General features: G+C 40.3%; 1 protein-coding gene across 4 annotated transcripts in view; it reads right to left on the bottom strand.

Moving 5' to 3' along the window:
* The window catches only part of DMXL2 (Dmx like 2), a 130643-nt gene extending 121412 nt beyond the window's left edge, over positions 1 to 9231 (bottom strand). For all 4 annotated transcript variants that reach the window (XM_072962422.1, XM_072962424.1, XM_072962423.1 and 1 more), the window contains exon 1: positions 8924 to 9231. In XM_072962422.1, coding sequence (XP_072818523.1) covers positions 8924 to 9010 — 87 coding nt within the window. In that variant the 5' untranslated portion in view covers positions 9011 to 9231. The remainder of the gene's footprint in view (positions 1 to 8923) is intronic.
* Positions 9232 to 13902: the final 4671 nt, after the last annotated feature.

Raw genomic sequence — 13902 nt, 5'->3', positions numbered from 1 at the left:
GAAAAGACACACTACAACAGATGCTGCAGACCTTAAAAAGGCAGTAAGAGACTGCTGTGAACAATTTTATACTAATAAAGTTGAACAGCTTCCCAATAGAATAAACTCTTAGAAAAATAACTACCCAAAACTCGAGGGAAAAAAATATGGATACATTTTGAAATCAATAATATAAGCCTCCTACATGAAATCTCTGATCAATTTCCCAAAATGGTAAGAGGGGTTATCTCTGGATTGTACTATTACAAATAATTTTATCTTTCTTTTGCTGTTTTTCAAGTTATTCCCTTACAGGTCATATCATTTGAAAATATTTTCTCCCATTCCATAGGTTGTCATTTCATTTTTGTCAATGAATTCTTTTGTGAAAAGCTTTTAAGTTTAATTAGATTCCCATCTGCTTATTGGTTCCAGTCTTAATTCTGCCACAGGTTTCACTATGTGGCTTTGATTAAATCCTTTAATTCCTAGATCTAAAAGTCCTGTACCAGATCTAAACTGTAAAACGTCTCATTTCATGTACCAGTTTAACATACAAGATAGATATTAATCCTACATCTTCAAAAAAAATTGTCTTGTTTCTTTATATTAACTCCATACAACTGACACTAATAATACTGCCAGAAAGTAGGGCTACTGTTCAATTACTTTACAACCAAACTTATCACTTTGGTAGTTTATAGGAATTTAACTAGTTTATAGCTTATAACAACATACACCAAGTCCTCTTGCACAGCAGTGCAGACTGAATAGCTGGTTTGCCTTAGAGTGTATGCAGAATGCCGAGGCGCACAGATATTTTTTGAATCAAGGATAACCAGCAAGTTAGGCTAACCAAAATTCTACTGGGAAATGGAAACTTTCCTTTTTACTCTTTTTACTTTCAATATTTCAACACTGTCTGAATAATAGTTTTTCACAATGCAGATAGTACATTAATAATTTTTTAAAACAAAAAAAGTGAGTTCTTCACGGTTTCCATTTGCTTTCTGTTTTTAATGGCCAAATTGGCTTTTGATTATTAATTTTCCCAGCATAAAATGATAGCCACGTTTGAATGTTCCATTTATCTACATATTAGCACATTCCTAAAGTTACTTTCTAAAGGAAATCTTGCTTCTAACCAAGAACACTCATTTGGCTGAGTTCAGTTTACCACCAAGTTGGGCAGCCACCTCAATCATGTCTTTATCAGGCTCCTCAATTTTCAATTCCAGGCCCAGCTCAGCTATTTTTTTAAAACATGTAGCTCTTAAAATACAGAATCACAACACTCCAGATATTAGGTTAATCTCTAATTTTTTACGTATTAAAGTCTTTCAGAAGCACAACTGTGGAAAACTGAGAACTGCTTGATGGGCATACGGTCTATCAATTCCCCTCCATATATTGATATATATCCTTGGATAAACCAGACCAGCAAAACTTTATATCTGGATTATACTACCTCAGCTCTCCCTACCCCCATTCTATAAAATTCATTTATCTAAATATGGCCTAATGCCACTGACCTATATCAAATGGTACTATAAAAAATGGTGTTATAAAGTGGTCACTAAAAAAATAAAAATAAAATAAAATAAAGTGGTCACTATACTTACTATAAGAATGTTGTATATTACACTGAGCACTTTTTCCATTTATTAATTTCTTGGGTACTTTTTTGTACCCAACAAATTTTTGTTCCAGGTGCTAAAGAAACAGCAGTAAAGGGCCTTGAAGGGTCTTTTCTAAGTGAAAAGAAGTCATTTGAAAGTTCTGAACAAGACTAATAATATCTGACTTATATTAAAAGGATCATTCTGCCTACTATGTTGAGAATAAACTGAAGAAGGATGACACTAAAGGCAAACAAAGCTGGGAGACCTGTTAAGAGCTACCACAATCCTGAAAAGAAATGACGGTGTCCTGGACCAGGGTGGTAGCAGCACAGGTGGTAAGTGGGCAGATTCTGGATGGATCCTGAACATACAGTGAACAGAAACTGCCAATATTAGATACAGGATATTTAACAAGGAAAAGAGTGGAAGACTCGCAGAGAACTAGGGGGAAAAAAAGTGAAGTAGCCACTTATTGATTTTAGGGAAGGCTGGAGGAGGAAAATGTTACGAGATAAACATTCAAAAGGGAGATTGCAAAGAAACAGCTGGATATCAGGAATCTGGAATCAGGCTAAGAAGAGTGGTTAAAGGAAACAGAGGAAAACCAAAGACCAGGAGATCTAACTGAACAAAGTATTTCAATAAGGAAGAAAAGGCACTTTTACAGGAGAGAAAAGAAGAAACTGCTAGAGCAACATCCTTAAGTAGGTAAGAGGGGATGGGAACTACGATATTAATTAGGGTTTCTCATAAGTGCAACAGTCCTGACATTTTAGGCTGAAAAATTTTTCTTCATGGTGGGGGGGCAGTCCTGAGCATTGTAGGACGTTTATCAGGATCTCTGGCTCTCCTCACTAGAGGCTAGTCCTTTCACACAACCTTGTAAAAATCACAAATGTCTCCAGACATTGTCAAATGTCCCCTAGGGAGCAAAACCGCTCCCAGTTTAAGAGCACTGGTATAAATGGAGGAACTGGCCTTTGCTGGAAACACTGACAACTCATCCACATGAAAGATCCTATGGTTAGAGTACATGACAATAATCTGAATATCTCCTTCTGATTAGATCCTCCCAAGTGTGGATACAGTCAAGGCCAGAGAAGACATGAAGAAGTTATTAGCAGATCACAAAACCAAAGTCATTACTCCCAGGAAAATGCTGGCATTTTGTTCTTGAACTACAGCTACCATATAAAGTATGTGTGTCTTTGAACTGAGTCAAAGTCAAAACTTTTATGTTTCTTGAGGGGGAGAGGGGATCCATCTACGCCCCCTTGTGTAATGCCCATAGAGTCACAGGTTTCCTGGGTTTCTCCCAAAGTCACAAGAGGAAAACATCATGACTTAGTATGAATTAAATTAAATGTTATATTCCTGAAAGGGCTCAGTTTTTAGAATGGCCCTAAAGGAACATATCTCCAATGATAATCTAAGAGGATGTTATCTATGCCTTTCAAATCACCACACCAAATTATCCTGTACAGTGGAGTCCGGCTCTACTCAGTGACCCCTTTCTACCGACTGACTTCTCTATCAAAGAGCTATGAGCTCACCATATTTTTAGGCATTTAGGATGGAGGAAAGGGGTTGCACTAAAGGAGCCCTTCGTGATCATGAATGAGAAGGTCTGAGTGTAACAAGCGCAACTGGCTTCACCTACATACATCAGGTGCCAGGCTCACATGACCTATCTCCAGGAGAAAGAAAACACAATTGTACCACCCGTGTGATTGTACCTGCTTCCTCAAAAACAGGCCCTATCCTTCCACAACAGGAATCAGGGTTCCAGAGCAAAAGTACAATGAAAAAGCGTTCTCTAAACTCAAGAAGATTAAGAACCCTAAAACTTCTAGTAAAATATCTGGCTTCCAAACTTGTTTTAAAAAATAACCCACAGGCTGAAGAGCTTTACTGAATCTGAATTACAGATATTCTCTATTATTATCCCCCTTTAAACACTGCTTTGCTTTCCATCATAGAAGGAAATTAAATTGGTCAGGCATGACTCGTTTTTCCACTGCGCCACTGCGGTTGTAGCCCAACATCCTATGCTCTTTTTGATGATTAAATACTGCGACGCTGATTTGTTCTAAAAATGTCCCAAGATCCAAGTAAAGATACTGATTATTATTTCTCAAGCCATCTTTCAAATATCCAAAGCACTAAGAACAGAAAGGAGTGTATCTACTTAGGGTGGAGAACCCTAATCACCACCGCTCTGGCCCCATCTCCCACTCCACCGGCACTGTGACAGGACCATCTACCAGATGCTGAGAATACCATCGTAAGTAAGAGCCTCCTCCTCAACTGTGAGCCCGGAGAAGAACCACTACTTCACAGAGGCTCTGCATGGCTTAATCCCTGAGCCAGAAAGGAGGTCAGACTCCCTGACTGTAAAGTCTGACCAACAGTCTTGTACATACCAGTGGAGGGGTATATAAACAGAGACTCCAGACCTACAACTTCACCACAATCGCTTTAAGTTTCTGGTCCGTTTTCTCTTTTGGTCCTGGTAAATCTCTAGAGAAGTCCATATAAATGCCACCCAAGGTCTGAATACTTACAGAGAATCTAATTTAAGAACTTCACTTTACAGACGAAAAACCTAAAAAAGTTTTAGTGTTTTAGCCAAAGTCATATATGTAGTTAGTCTCTGACCTCCCATTTCTGGGGAGGCCTTACTTGGGACTGTACCAGAGTTTTTGGGTAGCTGCTAGGAGTCTTTTCACATAAGCAAGAAGGCTAATTAACAATCTACACAGGGACCTAAGTAAAAACTTACAGAACCGCATATTCACCTATAAGCTGACACCAAACTCAAGGCCACAAACTCTGAATGATACCAATTTAAACAAACAAGAAGCTACTCTCCAAGAATAAATGGGCTAGTTTCTCCTGGAAACAAATCCATTCTAAATTCTTGACTTCTGTCTTTCCCTTTATTCTCAACACGTGCTGTCAACAGGTAAAGTTGTTACACCTACTGATAACCAGCCAGCACAGAAGCATTTTTCTGTCCAACTCCCCAGTTTCCAGGGGGAAGAGTGATCTCTCACTTCTTTTGAATTCCCGCAAGAATTTAAGTGGCTCATAATACCACACAGCTGGTCTGCTCTGGTTAAGTACACCTCTTAACTCTCCTAGGAGATCACCAGGTTCCTACAATTCTTTAATTAAATTTCCTGAAATCAGGACTATGGTTTTTTGGGTTTGTTGGGTTTTTTTTCTTAAATCTCCATGGAGCCTCACACACCCATGTGTTCAACAAACACTCGCTAAATATATACACAGGCTGATCATTTTCAAAGTTCACTTTTGCCATAATTCTAAGACTGGCATGTTACTCTACTCCTATGGAATTAAAATATAGCAAAATACTACAAAAAGAGATCATATAACATTATCTTCTAACTTTTAAATAATTTTTTTTATTCATTATATTCATTACTAGAAAAAACAATAACAACAACAAAAGTCAAGAATGTCAGAATACTGATCTATTTTCCTAAAAAGCTGTGGGTAATGTCTGCAGATTCTATTTTAACATTCTAAGGGTATTCCCTAGTTAATAAAGAAGTCCTGTTTTTTTTAATCACTTTTGTGAAGGGACAGTCACCCAATAATGTATCCTTTATACCACACCATTCCTTGGTTTTTTTTGTTCTTACCATTCAGAAATGCCTAATACCCCTCTATTTTTCCAAGTGTCAATCTCCCATGAAATCTTTTTTTATCTTCCCAACTACGTGTCATCTCTTTCATCTGGCTTACATTATAATTATCTACATCGTTTTTTAATCTCTGCCAGTATAAGTTCCCTGAGACTGGAAAAGACTTACTAATTTCTGTAAACTTTTATCTATGTGTAGAATCTGTATCAGGTTGGATATCATCAAGGGCCCCTATATGCCTGAAAATACAGTCTGCACCCCTTAAAGCCAAAAGGTGAAAAAGTTTTAATTAATAATCATGTACCATCATTATTTTATATTTTAATTCTTATAGAAAAGCAAAAATTTTAAATGAGGGACTATTTTCAAAAAGTAATAAACAATATAAAAAAGGAGAAATTTATACTCTGTTGAAGTAAGACTTAAAACGTCCTCTTATCTATGAGACGGTAGTTGGAAATGTCTCAATGGCAAAATAAAGTACAACAAAGCTCATACAAGGTAGGAGATCATCAACCCTGGACTATCTGGGACCTGACTTATTGCACAATAACAGTATTTCCAGAACTTAGCTCTCACACTGAAAAGAACAAAATCATCAAAAAGTGGTATGTATAGCTATTATTTACAAAATCACAAATATTTTTAAAAATTGCTAACTGCCAAAATACTAGTGAAAACCATCATAGTCCACATGCTAGCGCTACAAGTACACGCATCACTGAGATTGTCCACTCCAAACTGCACCACCATATCACCACAGGAGACATCAGGCCCTGGTGACATAATCACGCACAGTCATTCACAGCCCAGCGAATCACACCACCACCACCCACCACACACAGTGCAATATGTTTAATACACTGTGCTTCAATGACAATGTCATAAGCACTTCAAAATTCTTTTAGAACACTTTTCAAAAACTATGTTCAAAGACTCTAAAATAAATGATCTGCCCTGTTTTGGAAAGGTCCTCAGGTTATCACTGGCTAGCTCCAAGACAGTTTTTCCTTCTACAGTGGCCACCTCAAGGCCTCCCACACACACCCTCCAGAGCAGGCTCTCTGATAGGAAAGAAACACTACAGAGAAAAGCCCACCAGAGGAGAAGTCACAAGACCTCCATTCCAGTCCTGGCAGTTCTCCGTTTTAGTCATCTGACCCAGAACTAAAGTTTTTCATCTGATTGCTATACAAATCGAACAGCACACTCTACAAAAAGAAGCTGTACTTTTTTCTAATTCCTTTTTTTACTATATCAACATAGGCATTCAAATAATTGTTAGCTGATTCCTGAGTACTTGAAAACAACTTGCTCTCATTTTTTTTTTTAAGTAACTCTGTTCTTCCTAGAGTCCAAAAGTTCATTTCTAGTTCAAGGCAAAATTATAACTGGATCAGTGCATTCAAAACTAAGAAATTAAAATGAGATGGTAAATGACAGGTTGGTAAATGACAAGAGCCTAAATAATCAGTGTCACAGACAGACCTAAACCAGGTAAATTCTGAGTCAATATTTGGGAAAACAAAAAGCAAGGATTCTCTTGTTGCAACATAACAATGTAGGCTGGAATAAGATTAGTATGTCTACAGCAGAGGGGCCAAAATGAGAACATATAATCAAATATAAAGTCAAAGATAGCAGAAGAATATCTGACAAGTTTAAATTTCATAACACAGATATTAGGAACAACTATATATTCCTGAGTCAAGAATGGTATGGCGAAGTGGTATTTGAAGAAAATTATTATACCAGCAGCTGTGTGGAGGATAAACTGAAGTGATCAGAGATGTCAGGAAAACCAGTTTGGAAGTTTTTAATATTAAGTAATGCAAATAAGATTTTACAATAAGGTGGTAACTAAGGACATGAAAAGGGGTAAATCTAATAGTCACTGCAGAGAGTCAGCTACACTTGCTGACAGGCTGAACTAGGGAGGCAGAAAAAGGTTTGAAAATGATTCCAACGACCTGGTAATGGGTGGCCTACAGCATAACCACACCTGCGCCGCGTAACAGTTCTTGCACTGGCTTTTTCCAGAGGGCACCTGAACCTGTTAAGCTTTATATACCAGGCCCGCAGTGAGACACCACCCCACTTTAGATGGAAACAGAAAACTACTATCACCATGATAGAGTGGGAATACCCCATAACCAAGATTACAGATTTGTTTCCTGATGGAGAAAGCTTGCTTTTCTAACCCTGGGAAACTTCCTTCCCACCTACACAATCAGGAGAGGGAAATTTCTTCTCTCTATAACCCTAAGATTGTCTACACACTTCAAGTCCAAGGTCAACACTATATGGATCTTTAGGTCACGTGTACACAAAACACAGATGACACCACTGATAGGGGATAGGTTTAACAATACAAGTCAAGAAAATTGTATTTTTAAAGAGTTCATTCTGAATTGTACAAAGCCGAGTTGATTACAATTACAATTAAAATAACCAAAAAGCAATCTTACGGGGTTACTTCTAATGTATCACAACGATAAATTCTGTTCCACAATGCACTGTGCTACATAATGATTCTGCAGTTTTGCAGGAGCTTTTCTTATTCCTGCAGCCTTAAATTCATGCTGCTGGAAAGCAGACATCAGATCAAAGTGTTTCCCTTGCCTAAAAAGCATACCATTATGCTATTTTCAATTTTATTAAGCAGAATGGTTATCAATAGCAATGTGCATTTAATCGAAGTCTCATTGTCTATAGTTCCTTCTAAGGAGAACCTGTATAAATTTATACAAAAATGGAACTCATGTTAATCCACGAGTCTTTCTAGGGGTAAAAGAAGCTCTAGGGCTTGGTTTGAACTGTCTATACTAACAATACCCCTTTCTCATCCATCCAAGCTCGTTGAGAAACATGGCTATTTTATCTACATTTTAAAGACGTTCTAGCACATTACTGTTTACATACACTTTAGTCGCACAAGCCAGAAAAACACTGTCATAAAATTTTCACACTGTCTTACCTTAAAAACAATGAACCAGTCTACCTTGCAAACGGATTAAAATATTATCTAGGGAGGTTACCAAACTATGATCTCATGATAAATAAGAGCTCTCCAGGCCACTGTCACTCTAACCACTCCATTCTAAATCTTTCGGGGGCAGAGAATGAATTTTTCTATCTTCTTGCTGGAATTAAGATTCTGTATATCAGGAAATAGAGGGTCAGGCTTAACACCACACGCTCCAGCGGCTCCTCGCTAACACAGCGGGCAGGGGGAGCCAGGCGCAGCATCGCCTCCCGGCTAGACAAGACCTAGTCTCTGCGCTCCAGGCCGAGAGCAGGTGCGAAACGGACGCTCTGGGGTTTCAGCGACTGCAACCATCTTCCTCCACCACAGACCCGGGGCCATTCTAGGAGACGAACCTTCCAATCCAGTCACCCTCCAGGGCCCGTTTGCTGAGGGCGGACAGTGCGGTGGAGTCCTAATCCCTTCCCCTGACGGGTAATTTCCACCAGGAGCCAGAGAACTTACAGTCCCACGGCCTGCCCCCCTAAATAGGGGTGCAAAGGGGACCCGGGTGGGGCCCGCCTACAGCTCGCAGCCTCCCGGAGAGGCGTGGGCCCGGGACAGGGGGTCTCGGCCCCCGCGTCGGGACCCGGTCTTTCCCTCTTGGGCTCCCGGACACTGCTCACCGTGAAAGGGACATCCCCGACGCTGCCCACGGAGTAGCAGTTGTCTCCAGGGTTGACAGCCCCGGTGAGGACCTGATGCAGATGCATCTCCGGAGCCGGGGCTGGCCAGGGGAATGCGCGAGAGGCGCAACAATCCGCGCGCCCGGCCCTTCTCCGGCCGCCTGAGCGCTTCCCGCTCCGCCTCCCTCGGGACCCACCCCGCAGCGGCTCCGGCTTAAGGCCTCGCCCCCCTCTCGCCTTCCCCCCGCCTCGTCCCTGCCATGGGAGCTCCTCGACCGCCGCCGCCGCCGCCGCTCGGCTGAGGAAATGCCCGGATGCTCCCACAGCGTGCTGCACCGGCGCAGAAATGCGGGAGGAGGGCAAGGGTGCGTGTGAGGCGGGGGGAGAAGGGGCGCCGGGGGAGTGCGCGAGCCGGGCGCGTGCTGGAAGGGACGTTCCGCCCGGGGGAGACGCGAGCGTCTGTGGAGAGGAGGGTAAACCCCTCCTCCCGCTGTGAAGCCCTTAGCTCAGTCCTTCTCCCCCCTCCCGGCGTTTGCGCGTGCGCGCGCACTGGTTTCCAGGGCAATTGCGCGCGCCGCGCGGACCGTTGTCCCGCGATTGCGCGCGCAGACGTGCGGGAGTTCCCTTGGAGCCTCCCGGCTGGGGCCGCTGGGGGTGGCGCGGGGGAGGCCGCGGGGCGGGGCGAGGCCTCTCGGGGCCACGCAGCTGTCCCACTGTGGGGGCGCACCGCTTGGCTGTTTTGCAGAGTTTTTAATCCGTTCCCAAGTACACTGCGTGATGGTCAATGTCGTTGACCTCAGGAGGACACCCTTCACTGGGAGATTACACCTTGGAAAATTTTAGGGCTTTTTCAAAGTACAGCGCAGAAATTTTATTTTTCGTAAACAAGAAAGGAATCTTGTAACTGTTTAGAGAAGTACTCCCCTGACAGCAAATTATTTTGTCCCACCTTTTGTCATGGTTGTTCTAGACAGCGAATGAGCCCCCTAGAACGAGTTGATTCCTCTAGACTTTTTTTTATGCATAATGGCATGGATTCTAACATAATCGATTGATTTTTCCAGACTGCTAGATACAGGGATCAGAATCCTGCTTCAGGTTAATTCATCAAGAGGTTCTGAGCCTATACTGTGTGTGACTGAGTCACTGGGGCAAGAAAGTAGAAGAGACCAAGACACGACTATCTATAAAACTGTTAGGCAGTTTAGACAGAAATGAGCACTGGGCAACGGGAGATGAAGGGGAAAGGAACAATCCAGAACACAGGGAACCTGAGCTGTCAATTAACCAGAGCACAAGGAACCTGAGCTGTCAATCAGCCAGAGCACAGGGAACCTGAGTTGTCAATCAATCAATCAATCAGTCAATCACTCAGGAAACCAGGATATAAAAACAGGAAAAACAAAGGAACCGTGCCATTTTTCCTCTCTTGGACTGGCCCTCTCCCAATTCTCAGGAGTGTACTATCTTTTACTATTTCTTTTTTTATTTCACTAATAAAAATCTTGCTTATATCACGCTTTTTGTCTCTCGTCAAAAATCTTTTTTTCGGGTGACTAAGAACCAAGGTAATTTTTATTTTCCTTTTCCCAGTAACAAAACCAGGCAGAACGCCAAAAGTGTTAGGTTTGAGACACAAAAGTCAATGCACGACAGGAAAGGAAGAATACTTTTGACTAAGGGAAGGAGTAAAGCGTCATGGAGAGGCTGACATGAACACAGTAGAATTTTGGCAGGCTGAGATGGACAAGAAACACTGCATTCAAATAGGGAAAATAGCCTGAAGAAATTCTGCTTTATCAATAAACCCTATACCAAGGGAAAAAAAGAGACGAAGGAAGGAAGGAAGGAGAGAGAGAAAAAAGAAGGAAGGAAGAGCTTCAGCTAAGGCTTAGAAGTGTAAAATGACAGGATGTGTTCAAGGAACACAGATTAGATTCATGTTTAAAAGCTGGCGATATATATGATGGGGAAATGGTAGTTAACAAGAGAGAAAGGTATCCAAGAGGTAGCCTGTGGCTAGCCTGTACGTGTAGAGTCTTGAAAATTCCACTAAAAAAGCTTAGATTTCATTCTAGCTGCAGTGGGGAATCCTTCACATGTTTCTGAGCAGGTATGTATACGATCAGAGCTGCTTTAGGAAGAGGATTTTGTAGCCAGTTTAGGATAATTAGAAGGGTGGGGAAGATTGGAGGCAAAGACTTGGCAGCATTTGGTAATCTGTTCAGTGAAAAGAAGGAGGAAAAGATAATTCCCAATGACCTAGGGCATTTTCATTTTCATTTGGTGGCATGACTGTTCCCCTCAGTCACCCAAACTAGAAACCGCAGAACCAATTTTGCCCCCATCTCTCCACATCCAAAGGTCTCTTTTTGAGGTCCCTAATTCATGCTCTTCATTATTCCTGCTGCCCTTTCTCTTAGTTTCAGACCTCATCATTTCTCATATAATTACCCTAAAACTCTTCTAACTGGTTTGACTGCCTTCCATCTCCTTGCTCTCCAATCCATACAGCTCTGCAGCCTGAGAGACCTTATTAAGGGGAAAATTCCTCTGCTTAAAATCTCCACTCCCTACAGCTTCTGCCTTATCTTGTTTTATCTCAGGCTGTTCCCTCACACCCACTACGTTCCAGCCCCACGGAGCTATTTGCTGTCTCCAGAGGATACTTTGTTCTTTTAAGCTTCCCTGTCTTAGTTCATGCTCTTTGCTCTGTCTGGAGTGCCCTCCTTCCCCTTTTTGACCTGATCAACCACAATTTAGTTTAAAAGTCACTTACTTGGTAAAACCTTTCTTGTCTATCCCCAAACACCGGGAAGCTTCTTCCTCCTGAAACACACATTATCACATAACAATCTAAGAATTGGTTTGTGTCTGTTTCTCCTTCTAGAGTCTTAGATATTTCAAGTCAGAATCGGTATCTCATTTTCTCTGCGTCCCCAGTGCCCGAATCATAGTACTTTATTTGCACTGACATACAAGATTTTAATGTGAATAGGAGCATCCAATTTTTTAAGAAAAATTATTTGAAAGTAACTTTCACTATACATGTATTTATTCGTGTGTGTGTGTGTGTGAAAGTGTTTAAATGATTTTCAGTGGTTTTGTGGAAGGAAATAATTCATGCTAATGTTAATATAGTATACTATGTACAGTATATTGGATTACAGGAAATCACAGTTTCTGTATATTTAATTGTATAGTACTAACTGTGAATAAAGTTACTAAACCATATAGCTTTAAAAATATTGTGAAAAGATAGCAGACAACAAAATTCACACACACAAAAAATGAAGCCCCATATGCATGAAGTACCATAAAGGCAAATACCAGTGCTGCACCTTGGTACCAGCAATTAAAATGCCACAGTATCAAATAAATTTGAGATAATTCCTATATATAGTATATATCAGTGAGTATTGGTATAAAACAAGCAGTTAAGTGTAATAGATTTTTTAAATTCCTTTTCAAGAAGGTTTAATACACGTAGACAAACCTTTCAGTAAAAACTGGAAAAAACATACAGCAAATTAATAGATTGCAAGAAATTCCAACATCATGTTCACATGTAAAGGTAGATATTTACTAAACATTAATACACATTGAATAACAGAAAAAAAATGCATATGTGTTATAGGAGCTAGTGTTTTAGTGAATAGCTGTATACCAAGAAATGAACACTGTTTCTAAGTGTCAAAAAAGACCTTAATCTTCACCCTCAAAATTTAAATAGTTTCAAAGCTTGAAAAACCATTGCTACTACTGGATTTTAGGTGAATCTCTTAGTCTTCAACTTTCACTGCATTAGAAACTGAGTCAAAACCATTATCAAACAAGAAGTTGTACTTCGATTGTCAAGAGCATTTTTTTTAATTCCGCATTATTTAAGCCATCTCACAACTGACTCTCGTTTTACAACATTCCATGAAGTTTTGGCCCATTCACACAAGTGTGAAATTGGAGGCCTCTTCCTTCTCCCTTTTAGTATCAACTTGAAATCTAAAGATTTCATCCACCTGTTCCTCTCTTCCCTCATAAATCCTTTAAATGACTTCATGAATCCTTTAAATGACCCATAAAGCGACATCTCAAGGTTGCAACTGGCTAGTTACATCTTCTGGAATTACAGCCAAGGTTTTTATTGTCTGGTCTTATTGTCAACCAAAACTCATTCCAGACTAATACAGCAAGTTTCCTTTATAGCCCACCCACTAGGACAGCTGTACCACATTTTAACTGTCCACAGTCGTTTCTTCCTTGTTAATCCAACTTCTTTTGCATGGACCTAAAAATAAAATGGGGATTCTTTCTTCTGATCTGGAAATGCCTTTCTTTTAAAGACTGAAAAAGCATCAGTTTTGTATCATTAACAAAGCATACCAGTGCAACCGTAAGGTAAAGCTTCTCATGTCCACAAGTTTTTGTTTTTGATTGAGGTGTAATTGACATATAACATCATATTAGTTTCAGGTGTACAACATGATTCAATATTTATATATATTGTAAAATTGTTAGGTAGTTTAGATAGAAATGAGCACTGGGCAGGGGGAGAGGATGGGGAAAGGGACAATCTAGATCACAAGGAACATGAGCTGTCAATCAACCAGAGCGCAGGGAATCTGAGTTATCTATCAATCAATCAATCAATCAATCAGGAAACCAGGATATAAAAACAGGAAAAACAAAGGAATGGCGCCATTTTTCCTCTCTTGGTTTGGCTCACTCCCCATTCTCGGGAGTGTACTATATTTCACTATTTTTTTATTTCACTAATAAAAATCTTGCTTATATCATGCTTTTTGTCTCTCGTCAAAAATTCTTCTTTTTCGGTGACTAAGAACTGAACTAATTCTTATTTTCCTTTTCCCAGTAACAAAATCAACACCATATAAGTCTAGTTGACATCTATGACTTCACAGTTACAAAAAATTTTTTCTTGTGATGAGAATTTAAGATCCAGTCTCTTAGCAACTTCAAAT

Source organism: Vicugna pacos, chromosome 6 (assembly GCF_048564905.1).
Source record: "Vicugna pacos chromosome 6, VicPac4, whole genome shotgun sequence".
NCBI classification, from domain to species: domain Eukaryota; kingdom Metazoa; phylum Chordata; class Mammalia; order Artiodactyla; family Camelidae; genus Vicugna; species Vicugna pacos.
Note: the sequence above shows the minus strand (reverse complement) of the source record. Positions and strands in the feature narration are given on the sequence as shown.